Genomic DNA, 13416 nt, shown 5'->3' on the forward strand with positions numbered 1-13416 from the left:
GAATGGGGAGAGTTTGATGAACTTGGATGGTACAACACAGATAATATGAGCTAATGGCTGATGGCAAGATCTAACTTAGGATGGTACACATACGTAAGCCTCAGTACAATGAACATGATGTGGTAGTTCAGTTGATACCTTAGTATGTGTTCAATAGGAACTTTTCACACTCTGCATTTTTCCTCCACAGATCTTCTCTGAAACAAAAAGAGGAAGAACTGAAATCAGTCAGAGACAGGTACTGTACATACAAAGAGCTGAAACTACAAATTCAAATTTTTTTGACTTGGAAAAATAAAAGAATCAACTTGTAAGGTTGTTAATTTTAATAATAAATCTGTGCTATGAAGTGTTTTAACCAGACTAACAACTGATGATGTTTTTAACACAGAATGACTGAAATGGAAAGATTAAACCAAGAGAAACTTCATGAGGCAAGGTCAGTATTTTTCTGAAGTGAACTTTTAATGAGACGTGAAACAGACTTTAAATTTCCTGAAGCTTGAACACAGAGTGTGGACACAGTCAGACCTGTACAATACAAAGTTATCCAACACAACAGCCCTGTAATACACTGTAAATAACTAACCTGCTGATTCAGTGTGTTAAACCATTGATGCTAACTTTAATTCAGTTGATGCTTCATCATGTGTTCAGTAACAACATGAAGCTTTTTCATAGACTGATTTTTTCCTCCACAGATCTGCTCTGAAACAAAAAGATGAAGAACTGAAATCAGTCAGAATCAGGTACTGTACATACAAGTGTTAATTGTACTTATACACTGATTTGAAAAATCAAACACTTATCAGACTCTTGATTATAATAATGAATCCTGTGCTCTGAAGTGTTTTAACCAGACTCATGTTGTGTGAACAACATGAACATAAACACAAAGAAACCTTTGTTTCTAAGGGTGCTTTCACACCTTCCTTTTTTATCTGAACTTTGGGACTTTTCAGTTTGATCTAAACCAAAGTCGCAGGAGTGAGATCTGCTCTGAAACAAAAAGAGGAAGAACTGAAAGCAGTCAAAAACAGATACTGTACAGGCTAAGAGCTATAAGTACAAATTCAAATTCATAGGTTGACTTGGAAAAATAAAAAGAATCATCATATAATATTCTTCATTTTAATAATGAATCTGTGCTCTGAAGTGTTTTAATCAGACTAAACACTGATGATGTTTTTAACACAGAATGACTGAGATGGAAAGATTAAACCAAGAGAAGCTTCATGAGGCAAGGTCAGTATTTTTCTGAAGTGAACTTTTAATGAGACGTGAAACAGACTTTAAATTTCCTGAAGCTTGAACACAGAGTGTGGACACAGTCAGACCTGTACAATACAAAGCAATCCAACACAACAGCCCTGTAATACACTGTAAATAACTAACCTGCTGATTCAGTGTGTTAAACCATTGATGCTAACTTTAGTTCAGTTGATGCTTCATCATGTGTTCAGTAACAACATGAAGCTTTTTCACACTCTGAATTTTTCCTCCACAGATCTGCCCTGAAACAAAAAGAGGAAGAACTGAAATCAGTCAGAGACAGGTACTGTTCATACAAAGAGCTGAAACTACACATAATTTTGTATTTTACTTGGAAAATCAATCAACTTACAAGAATGTTCATTTTAATAATGAATTTCTGTTCTGAAGTGTTTTAATCAGACTAACCACTGATGATGTTTTTTTACACAGTTTGACAGACATGGAAAGATTGTACCAAAACAATCTTCATTGGGCCAGGTCAGTATTTTTCTACAGTTAACTTTGTATAGAGCTGTGAAGTGGGAGCAGTTACATCAGGTGTCCCTGAAGCTAAAGATGATGATATTCAGAAAACTAAAAACACAGTCTACAGCCTAAATCAGTTCACTTTTAAATTCTGCATCAGTTTCAAAAGAATCCAGCAGCAATGTTTCCACATGATTCTCAGGAAGGAAGTTGAAAGAATTAAAGCTGGTGGCCATCACAAAAAACCTACTGGATCATTGCTTTACCCTGGAGAGTCCTGTGTTTCTGTGTTCAGTAATACTAAGGATATCAGCTCATAAAACAATGAGAATATAGAATGGGGAGAGTTTGATGAACTTGGATGGTACAACACAGATAATATGAGCTAATGGCTGATGGCAAGATCTAACTTAGAACAGTACACATCCGTAAGCCTCAGTACAATGAACATGATGTGGTAGTTCAGTTGATACCTTAGTATGTGTTCAGTAGGAACTTTTCACACTCTGAATTTCTCCTCCACAGATCTTCTCTGAAACAAAAAGAGGAAGAACTGAAATCAGTCAAAAACAGGTACTGTACATACAAAGAGCTGAAACTACAAATTCAAATTTTTTTGACTTGGAAAAATAAAAGAATCAACTTGTAAGGTTGTTAATTTTAATAATGAATCTGTGCTCTGAAGTGTTTTAACCAGACTAACAACTGATGATGTTTTTAACACAGAATGACTGAGATGGAAAGATTAAACCAAGAGAAACTTCATGAGGCAAGGTCAGTATTTTTCTAAAGTGAACTCTTAATGAGACGTGAAACAGACTTTAAATTTCAGACTTTAAACTGAAGCTTTTTCACACTCTGAATTTTTCTTCCACAGATCTGCTCTGAAACAAAAAGATGAAGAACTGAAATTAGTCAGAGACAGGTACTGTACATACAAAGAGGTGAAACTATGAATTCAGATTTACTTCACACTGACTTGGAATTGTCAAATCAATCAAATGTACATTTGTTCTCTCTCTTTAATACAGGAGACAGCTGTCAGATAGTTCCTGTTTCTTCTCCTGTACAATTTGTTCATCCCAAACTAATAATAAACTGATAACAAATGTGTTTCTTTTGTACTGGAAAAGGTTTAGGAATGAAGAAACCATGAAATCAAGCTGCCGACGATGTGAACAACATGAATGTGAACACAAAGAAAGGTTTGTTTTTAATGGTCCTTTCACGCCTACCTTTTTTATGTGTACCTTCAAATTTTTCAGTTTGGTCTGAACCAAAGTAGCAGGTGTGAAAGGTTCCTCAGACCAAAGGACCAAAATTTGGTCCGACCAAAAGAGGTGGCTCATCACCCATTAAACAACAGAAGAATAAAAATGAACTATGGCAGCACATGGGGAGGGAAAATATTTAACTGTAATTTGATTTGATGAAAAAGCTAAAATTAGTTTGAAACAATGCATAAAAATGCTGAAATTTGTAAGTTATTTTCTTAGAGGATGAATTGAACTGGCAATATGCCAACATCAGACACATGCCGTCTATAAACCAGTCAATGACAAGAGCAGTGAGACACAGCAAATGCAATTGATGATGACAGGATGTAGGTCTGTCAGACAAAGTTATTTAGTGCACAGTGACTCATGAGTGTTGAAAGAATCAGTGAATTTTACAATGAATCTGTGCTGTGAAGTGTTTTAATCAGACTAAACACTGATGATGTTTTTAACACAGCATGACTGAGATGGAAACATTTTACAAAGAGAAACTTCATGAGGCAAGGTCAGTATTTTTCTGAAGTGAACTTTTAATGAGACGTGAAACAGACTTTAAATTTACTGAAGCTTGAACACAGAGTGTGGACACAGTCAGACCTGTACAATACAAAGCAATCCAACACAACAGCCCTGTAATACACTGTAAATAACTAACCTGCTGATTCAGTGTGTTAAACCATTGATGCTAACTTTAATTCAGTTGATGCTTCATCATGTGTTCAGTAACAACATGAAGCTTTTTCACACTGAATTTTTCCTCCACAGATCTTCTCTGAAACAAAAAGAGGAAGAACTGAAATCAGTCAAAGACAGGTACTGTACATACAAAGAGCTGAAATTATGAATTCAGATTTACTTTATAGGTTGACATGGAAATGTCAAATCAATCATATTACAGGTTTTTTTAAATGTACATTTGCTCTCACATATGTTCTTTTATTTCTGTTTGGATGAAGGGACAGGAGAGCTCACTCTTTAATACATCAGATAGTTCCTGTCTGATTCTCTGCTTGTCAGTTCATCCCAAATTATAATAAACTGATAACAAATCTACTTCTTCTGTACAGGAAAAGGCTTAGGAATGAAGAAACCATGAAACCCAGCTGCCGACGGTGTGAACAACATGAACGTGAACACAAAGAAAGGTTTGTTTCTAAGGGTGCTTTCACACCTACCTTTTTTGATGTGAACCTTCATATTTTTCAGTTTGGACCAAAGGTTGGTTTGCAGCGTGAATAAACTGTTTTGTGAATAAACTGTTTCTTGTATGGACTTTTGGAATTTTCACATGGAGTTGATGCTTGTCACACATTAAAACAACAGAGGATGGAATTGACCCTAAGAGAAATAAATTAACAGTGGAAACACATGGGGAGAGGAGATTATATACTTGTGATTTGGTGTAATGGTACTCTCAAGAGTCAACTCGAAAAAATGCATAAACATACTAAAAGTTATTTTCTGAGAGGATGAGTTGAATCTACAGCTTGCCAAGGTCAGACAAACACAAATTACTGTATACAGCATACATAGGTGGTGGAGGAATGTCAGGCAGATCTAGTTGGTGGACTCGTAAAACTGTGACATGAAACCAAAACTAACAGATTCAAATGCAACAAAAACATGAAACTTGAATCAGAACTTGGTCCTGACTTTCATATCTGAAAACACTGTTGAAGTATTTGATTAAAAGAGATATTTTAAAAGTAAACCATTCCTTGTTGACAGAATCAATGATATTAACAATGAATCTGTGCTGTGAAGTGTTTTAACCAGACTAACCACTGATGATGTTTTTAACACAGAATGACTGAAATGGAAACATTTTACAAAGAGAAACTTCATGAGGCAAGGTCAGTATTTTTCTGAAGTGAACTTTTAATGAGACGTGAAACAGACTTTAAATTTACTGAAGCTTGAACACAGAGTGTGGACACAGTCAGACCTGTACAATACAAAGCAATCCAACACAACAGCCCTGTAATACACTGTAAATAACTAACCTGCTGATTCAGTGTGTTAAACCATTGATGTTAACTTTAGTTCAGTTGATGCTTCTTCATGTGTTCAGTAACAACATGAAGCTTTTTCACACTCTGAATTTTTACTCCACAGATCTAGTCTGAACCAAAAGGAAAAGGAGCTGAAATCATTCAAAGACAGGTACTGTACATACAAAGAGCTGAAACTATGAATTCAAATTCAGTGTAAATGTTAACTTGGAAAGTTCTTCCACAATCTCATTGTATCTTTCTTTGTTTAGAGTTGCACCTGACTTGGCTCTTTCAATAAAGACAGGAGACACTGAGAGCATGAACAACCCAGTCAGTAAAACCAAACTGACAGAGATGTATAACAAACTGAAACTGCTGCAGTGGCCTAAAATCAAAGATCATCTGAAATCTAATGCTGTGAGCAGAGAGTTTACCAGAGATCTGACTCAGGTACAGTACAGTCTGAAGAGATGTTACTCTGTAGTTTACTTCTTCAACTCCTGTTCAAAGTTAAAATGAAATCAACTTACTGTTCCTGTGTTTGTTTTTCTGACTAAAATCCAAACTGATAATTACAGAAAATGTTTAAAGATGCAGCAGAAGAAATGGAGAGAAAGAAGAAGCAGATAGATGAAGTGTTTGGACTGATTGAGAACAGCAGTGGACTAACACCTCAGAAGGTACTGGACTGAAGTCTACTGTCTAAAACTGGACCATTAAATCTTCTGCTACTGTACTTGTGTAAGCAGCATTTTCCTGTGTTCCAGGTCAAAGAGTTCAGACAGTTAACAATTCACAGTCTTCAGATGAATCTGTACCACAGCAGGAAAGAAGATCTTCTTCAGGTAGGTGTGTTATACTTTACAGCTTTGGAAACCAAACAGTTCACAGCTTCATCTGTGGATAAAATGGACTGAACATGTAAAGTTGAACCATGTCTCTCATACAGAGTCCTTTCCTACAACATGGAGCTCAGTACCACCAGAATGTGATGGAGAACTTCAGACTTCTGGCCTCTGAATGCTACTGGTTGGGTTGTTTGATGGCTTTAAACAATCCTCCTCTTCAGCCGGACTGGGAGAATCATGTTCCTGGGATGGACGCTTGGGACATTTTCCCACGAAACATCAAGTCTCTTTAGATCATGAAGAGGAGACAATGAAGTCAGCAATGATGAGAAAACCTGAGTGTTTGTCAGGGATCAAACATCATCTGTTCTATCATCAAAGGTTTTCATGCAAGGTTTTCTTTGACTTCTTGGTTTCATGTGTGTGAGTGTGCCAGATTAATCGAAGTTAACTAACTTTGATTATTTAAAAGCTTATTAGTGCAATTTATATGTCACTGCTGATTATGTATTTATAAATTGTTTAATTTTTGTAATTATAGTTAAGTAGACTTTTGGAATATTACTTTTGTCATATGACTTATCACAGCTACTGTTCTACTTAAGCTACTACTACATCTAAAATTTGCTTTTCAAAATGCATTAAAAACAGTAAAGGTATTATAGGTGTCTGTGGCTCATTGAGGTCCTCACTGGGGAAATACAACTATCTTATTAGAGTCTATGATACATAACTTTTTTAATAAGTCAAGTCAGTTTTTATTTATATAGCACCAAATCACAACAAAAGTTATCTCAAGGCACTTTTCATATAGAGCAGGAAAAAGAACATGGCATAACACAGATTCCACGTACAGATGGAAATAATGATGGTAATGATAGCTATAAAAATAATAAAAAACTGTTATAAAAGTAATAACAGAAATAGCAAGAAATACATAAAACACGAGTCTAAGAGACTCCAGCCATCGTAGTTGTTCTGTGAAGCTCAGTGCTGACATCAGGTACACAGATTCCTTTCTCGCACTTGACTGAGAAGCTAACACACTAAGTTTAGGAACTCTTTCCATGAATTTCTTTGTTTTGTCTGGTGCTGAATGAAGGAAGTAATTGTTGCCTATGCAAGTTGTCCTAAATTTCCTTGTTGTGGGACAATGGAAGGTAAGTTTTGACTTTTTTTTGTTGTTGTTGTTCCAGGACACCTGTTGAGCTCATCGTCCTGCAGGAATAGTTTATCCCTGGGCTTGGTATGGTCATCTGTGTTTTTCTTGCACAGTTGTTTGACAGTGAAGTGGTACTGAGTGTGCACCCTGCTCTGTCTATTGATGGTGTCATGCTGATTCTGGGCAGTGATGTTGCAGGAAGACATTTCTGGTCTGATCAGACAGCAGGTCTTGTAGTTGTTCCAGTGATGCTCGGTGATAACAGCCCTGATGAAAATGAATAACAGTATCCTGAATTCTTGTCACAGTTCAGACTCCTCAGAGAAAGGTTGTGGAATGGTGCCATAGACTTGTTTGTCCAGTCCCTTTTCAATGCTGAAACACTCAAATATTTTGTCCTGCGGTCATGGCTGAGTGTCGGCCATGTGGCACAGTGGACTGAATGATCGTCATGCCAATGACAGTGGTATGTGTGATAACATACTTTCTCTTCCAAACCACATTGTTCTCATTGACAAGTTTCTCTTTTATTAGGGCTTTTGTGATAACAAGAATATGAGGATGTGAAGCCTTCACTTTGTGCATGTCACCTCTTTCTTCAATCCATATCAGTGAAGCCAACTTCTATATTAATGTTTATTTAATTTTCTGAAACATGTTGACAATTATTAAAAAATTAAGTAAAATCACTGCACTGGTCAGTAGATCATTAACGAGGCTACAGAACTTCAGATTCTCATCTTTTCAAATTTTCTACGGTATCACAGTAAAGCATTGACAGTTGGCTGTACGTCCATGACTGCAGTGCAAACAGAAGCTGATCACAGCTCATTCAGACATTTTTAATAGAGGCAGCTTGACATTTAATGGAAACAACAATTGAGTCTAGTTCTCGAGGTTTCTGCCTCTTAAAAGGAAGTTTTTCCTCTCCACTGTCGCCTAGTGCTGCTCATGGTGGGTCTCTCTCTGTAAATATAATAATCCAAAGAGGACAGTCTAGACCTGCTCTATATGAAAAGTGACCTGAGATGACTTCTGTTGTGATTCAGCACTATATTAATAAAACTGAATTAAACTGAATAACAACAGCAGACAATTAAATCTAAAATGCAACATTGATATGAATTGAGGAAACATTTGCACAAAGTGACTGGCCTCACATAAATGTCCCCATTTTAAACAGTAGTTTCCAATTTCCAGAGAACAACCTGTAAAATAAAAGAGAAATTTGTCCGTGGGATCAATGAGGTTTGGAAGAGGAAACAACCACAGTGTTTTATCACACATTCCACTGTTACTGATATGAAGATTTTTCAGTTTCTTGATGCATTTGTGATCTCTATCTCCTGACTTTAATTTTCGTTTTCACTGTCATATAGCTTACACTCAGCAATGTCTTGACCATAGGACAAAATACTTGAGTGTTTCAGTAAATGATATGGTTGAAGAAAATCTAAAGCAAAGCATGATAAATTACAATTGGTCATTCAAGATTCAAGATTTCTTTATTTGTCTTTGTGCTAAGTACTTGCATACATGGAAAAATTAAATGTTGTTTCTCACCAGCAGTCAGTGCTTTAAGAATAATATTAAAAAAGAACATTAAAAGACAACTCTGAGATTAAAAATAACAATAAAAAAATAAAAACAAAGCTGAAAAAATGCAATAAACACAGCAGCTAGGAACAATCAACACATAAGTTAGCAGCATATTGCTAAAGTGTACTTGGATGAGGTTTGTAGAGTTCACTCATAATGGAGCCACATGGTCATTCATTTGGATTGGTGCTGCTGCCAGAACATCAGCAGTGTTGATTGTTGTGATCTCTGTGATGTGCACATATCTCCAACCCTCCACCTGTCATAGACATTCCATTATTATTAAACCTGAAAGTGGAGGAACAAAAAGTCTTGTAGCTCCACCTGTTCTGATGCCAGTGTTGCAAAAGTAACTTTAACCCCAGTGTCACATAAGTGCACAGAATCGTTTAATGCATTTCAAATGTGTAACTTTTAAGACAAAGTTCAGTAAAGGAATATGTGCACAATTTCTAGCTAGTATTTTGCCTTTTTTGTTGAGCATTGCTTTTCTGACATGCCTCTGCCCTCTCAACTACATTGTTCTCCATATGGTTACAGCTTGCTGTTTTACAAAGAGCAAATCCTTAGTAGTGGAGTGAATGAGACAGATCCAAGACTGAGAGCAGAAATCTGAGAGTAGATGTTTGGGTTATGGTACTGACAAGTTGTGATTTCAGGATACCATGCTCCCAAGCCATTACTCAAACCTGCATCATTTTTATTTTTGCTTAAAAGACTTCACAGTATATTATTTTGGTTACAGAATGAGCGTATGTGTGTGAGTGCTTAGTTAGGCATTTCTGAACTGAAAGGTCAGAGAAGTCAGAGGTGTCTCAGTAGTTCCAGTTGTTTTCTATTCTGTTGCCATCACTGCCTACAGATCATACACTGAGACACTTATTGAGTTGGTCTGTCCAGAAACTGAGTTCAGCGTTTTGAGTGTTTCCTCTGTCCATTTTCATTAGGATGCCTTGTTATTTAGGAAGTGAGCTTGTGTAGTGAACAGTGTTCAAGTACACAATGTAGTACAGGTGACCTTAAAGTTTAAAGAGCTTGTGTTGAGCACATCACATGATGGAGCTGTAGGTCATCTAGGGGTTAAGAAAACTCTCAACTGTACTGTTAAACATGCAACACCTACATCAGCTAATTGGAAAGCCCAACCAACAGATTAAGCCAGCTCCCCTGAACACAACTCCAATGGTTCAGAAACTGTTTGAATATCTGTTACTTGATTATGTAGGTACACTGCCAAAAAGAAAGGCTGGAAGTAAGTACATACTGACAGTATTGTGTACAAATACAGTCTATCCTGCAGCTTTTCCCTTACACTCAGTTACAACCAAGGCAGTGCAGAAAGTTCTGACTAGATTCATGACTACCTTTGGCATCGTAAACATAGTGCAAACTAACCAGGGGAGTAATTTCATATCCTTCGCACCAGCTTACAGTTAAACATCAGCTGTCCAGAGCATACCATCCTGAGTCTAAAGGAGCCTTTGAACATTCTCATCAAACATTAAAGTGTATGTATGTTGGTTGATCCTTGATCCTTTTTTTTTTATCGTAAAACTGAAACCTGTCTGTCTGAACCAGGGGATCAAGTTTTGGCCTCGTTGTGTATAGTATATTTACTGCTCCAGGCAAGGTTTAGTGGGTTTTACATGGTTTAAACCTAGCAAAGTGTGAGTTCACTAAAGCAACAGTGACCTGTCTTGGAAGGGTTATAGGCCAGGGTGAAATCTGTGCAACTTGCACAGACTAAAGGCCATTTTATATTTCTGTTTTTTTTTATTTTTTATATTTCTGTGTAGAATTAATGCCATTAATTAGGTACTGCATAGCTGCAGACCCCACACTGCAGGCTGGCACCTACCCAGAAATGTAACTACACATTACAGCAACACAGACTGCAACAACTGTGATTGGTCCCCTTGATACTGTCAGAGGCCGGATAAGTGCAGCAAACTCACCCACCTTTGACCTTAATCAGTTCAGCGGTTGTACACACCATTTCCTCACTTCCTCATCCACATCTTCTGTCTTTGCTGTGTTGCAGTAATTTGAGTAAAAGTAACTGTACAATATTTACTAGCTCCAACTCCAACATGAAATATGTAAAGAAACTAATTTCACTAACTAACTTCACTAATTCAGTCACATAAAGTATTCTACCTAAAATGTGGAACCTTGATTAATGATTAAATGAATGACTACAACCAAATTATCCTATCAATAGTTAGTTAGTTAGTTTAGTTAGGATTTTGACTTCTGCAGCGTACAATTTGGCACTTTTGTACATTATTAAACAGATCAGCAAAATATTTATATTTATTTGATCATTCCAATTATTATGATGACACACCATACCTAATCTAACGGGAACAATATATACAAGTGTGTGCTGGTGGGTGGGGTGGGGTGGAGGTTGACAAAGTTGAACAGTCCTATGCTTAGGTGTGCTGTGCTATTTACAGTGGTGTCTCCACTGACAAACGTTTTGTTTAAAAGCACTCCATTTATCTGGTCGTCCCACCATGAAGCTGCTTCCACGTATGTAAAGACTGATTGGTTTGGCTCCTGACCTTGCAGCTTCTGATTTTGAGAAAACTCTGAAGATACAGGTGGATGCAAGTGAAATGAGGGGGCTGTCCTCCAACAGGAAGGGGAAAGGGGGGGAACTGAACATCCTGTTAGCGTCTTCTCATGTAAGTTTAACTGTCACCAGTGAATTTACCAGTTATACAGATCATCAATCATTAACTTTTCTGTCTGAGGCTGAGACTTTTTTAGTGATTGTTTCTTCACTTGATAGGCATCATATTACAGGTCATTTAATGGTTGACACACTTTCTCATGCTGAAACGCCATGTTGATGTCACAAAGACCCTGTTAGAGCGGGTCTCTGTCTTGGTCTGGTCTTTCATTTAAGCATGTTGATCATTTTTACTCATTGTGCCATGGAGGGCCATCTAGTGTTTTGTTACTTTCTCTCTATGCATTTTGATACATGCAGTTTTAGATTCATAACCAAACAGGAGAAAGTCTTCATCATACAGAGCAGAATGCAGGTTCTGGGGTCTTTGAATCTCCAGTCCAAACTTCTTCTCCCAGTATTTTGGAGTGGAGTCAGTTTGTTTCTCTTTTGACGTCACAGTGTAAGAATATCCACAGCGTGCAGTGCCAAACTCCGTCGCTATGATGTATGTGTCACCCATTGTAAAAACAGGCCCAGCTAGTTCAGGTGAAGAAAAAAGTCAAAGAGCCAATGAGCAGCAGTCACAGTGCATTTATTTGTTTTCTCTCTGTTGACTGTATCATTCCCTCTGCTGTCAGACTGACTGAGCTTTTTAATCTTGGACAAGAGAGAAGAGGAACTGCAACATGGGGAATTTTATCAGGTGAGAAGACAATAATTTTGCACTTCCACACATTTTCTCATTTCTAATAGTCCATAGTGTAAAATGAAGAATGCTAAATGTAGTGAAATAATACCAGGAGATTTACATTTATATTCTGTATACACAGTTAAATTTCAGATCTTGATGAAAGAGGAAAAGACAGAAATAAAAGCAGCTTGTTTAGTGTTTGTTGAGTGAGTATGATGGCTCTCTCTCTGTGAGATCTGATGGACCTTAAATTGTTAATAATAACTTGGGGGAGAAACATCATGAGCAAATGTTTGGTTCAACATGTTGGATTCACACAGAATCTGTTTTCACTCTGTCACCTTTGGTTTAGTTGCTCTGACTTTAAAACACCTTGTGTTTGATGACAGTGTCTTAAAACTGTTGGACTAAGAACAATGGCAGACTTCATATGTATAGGACTATTCTAATGTAAAGGCTTGTATTTGAACGTAAGTTACAGATTTTGTATTATTACTTAGGTTGATTTAAAATGTTATTAATTATATTATGTTGATGATAATGTTGATGCTGCCACAGGAGCAGAAGTAGAGAGTTGGTATTAATTACACTTTACTGTGTTTAAACTAATTTAACTGATTTTTTGTGTTTCACAGTTCACAAAATGATGATGGTGGTCAGACAGAGGCAGCAAGGTATGTAGCTGAATTACTTAGTTACTCTGATAAACCATATGACATTTTTGGAAAATAAATTTTCTATTACTTTCATAATCAACCATTAAATAATGTTGCACAAAATTGGTAATCACAGTGGTTCACTTTCATGTTCCTGGATTCACGTCATTTTTCATCAACCATTTTATACCTATTATTATTTAACTCATCAGTCAACACACATTAGACCGATGTTAGGGGATACTACAAAAATGGGAGTGGGAGTACAGCTGTTTGTCAGAACTTTACAGTAAATATCTGCACAGTGGCTTTCTTCCATGCACATTGGGAAATCCTGAAATGTTGCCTGGTGCCAAATGGTGCCAATACTTTTCTCTGCTCAACAATCAGTTCATCCCAAACTACAATAAACAAATGTACTTCCTATGCAGTAAAGGACTAAAATGAGACTATGGTGTGGGCTGGCAACCTCCATTTTAATAGAATTATTTTTCTTGTCAATACTGATGCAAAAGATATAATGTATTTTAATGTAAGGCTCGGGGGTTGTGGGACCATTTACTACATTACCAGTGCACTGCCTATCCAAAATTTGCCTTGTTGATAGGAGCTGATTGCTTGGAAACGAATCCTCTCTGGGTGGCAGTGTGTATTGTCAGTCTATCTTGTTAGTTGCTGCTGGAGTTGCCTGCTCGACTCCACAATACAATTAACAGATACAAGATTAATATAGCTATAACTAGCGAGGGAGCAAAACCACTCAGCAGAA

General features: G+C 36.9%; 1 protein-coding gene across 25 annotated transcripts in view; it reads left to right on the top strand.

The window, feature by feature from the left end:
• LOC127140870 (golgin subfamily A member 6-like protein 1) overlaps positions 1-13416 on the top strand; it is a 46838-nt gene that overhangs the window by 13778 nt on the left and 19644 nt on the right. For 5 of the 25 annotated variants that reach the window (XM_051068789.1, XM_051068794.1, XM_051068792.1 and 2 more), the window contains exons 17-25: positions 191-238; positions 392-439; positions 702-749; positions 1198-1245; positions 1508-1555; positions 1705-1752; positions 2266-2313; positions 3475-3522; positions 3783-3830. In XM_051068789.1, coding sequence (XP_050924746.1) covers positions 191-238; positions 392-439; positions 702-749; positions 1198-1245; positions 1508-1555; positions 1705-1752; positions 2266-2313; positions 3475-3522; positions 3783-3830 — 432 coding nt within the window. Of the gene's footprint in view, positions 1-190; positions 239-391; positions 440-701; positions 750-1197; positions 1246-1507; positions 1556-1704; positions 1753-2265; positions 2314-2466; positions 2515-2617; positions 2666-2873; positions 2946-3474; positions 3523-3782; positions 3831-13416 lie in introns of all 25 variants that reach the window. The other 20 variants (XM_051068797.1, XM_051068804.1, XM_051068801.1 and 17 more) reach the window with 13 other exon arrangements.

This window comes from Lates calcarifer, unplaced genomic scaffold (genome assembly GCF_001640805.2).
Source record: "Lates calcarifer isolate ASB-BC8 unplaced genomic scaffold, TLL_Latcal_v3 _unitig_5266_quiver_761, whole genome shotgun sequence".
In the NCBI taxonomy this organism is placed as follows: Eukaryota; Metazoa; Chordata; class Actinopteri; family Centropomidae; genus Lates; species Lates calcarifer.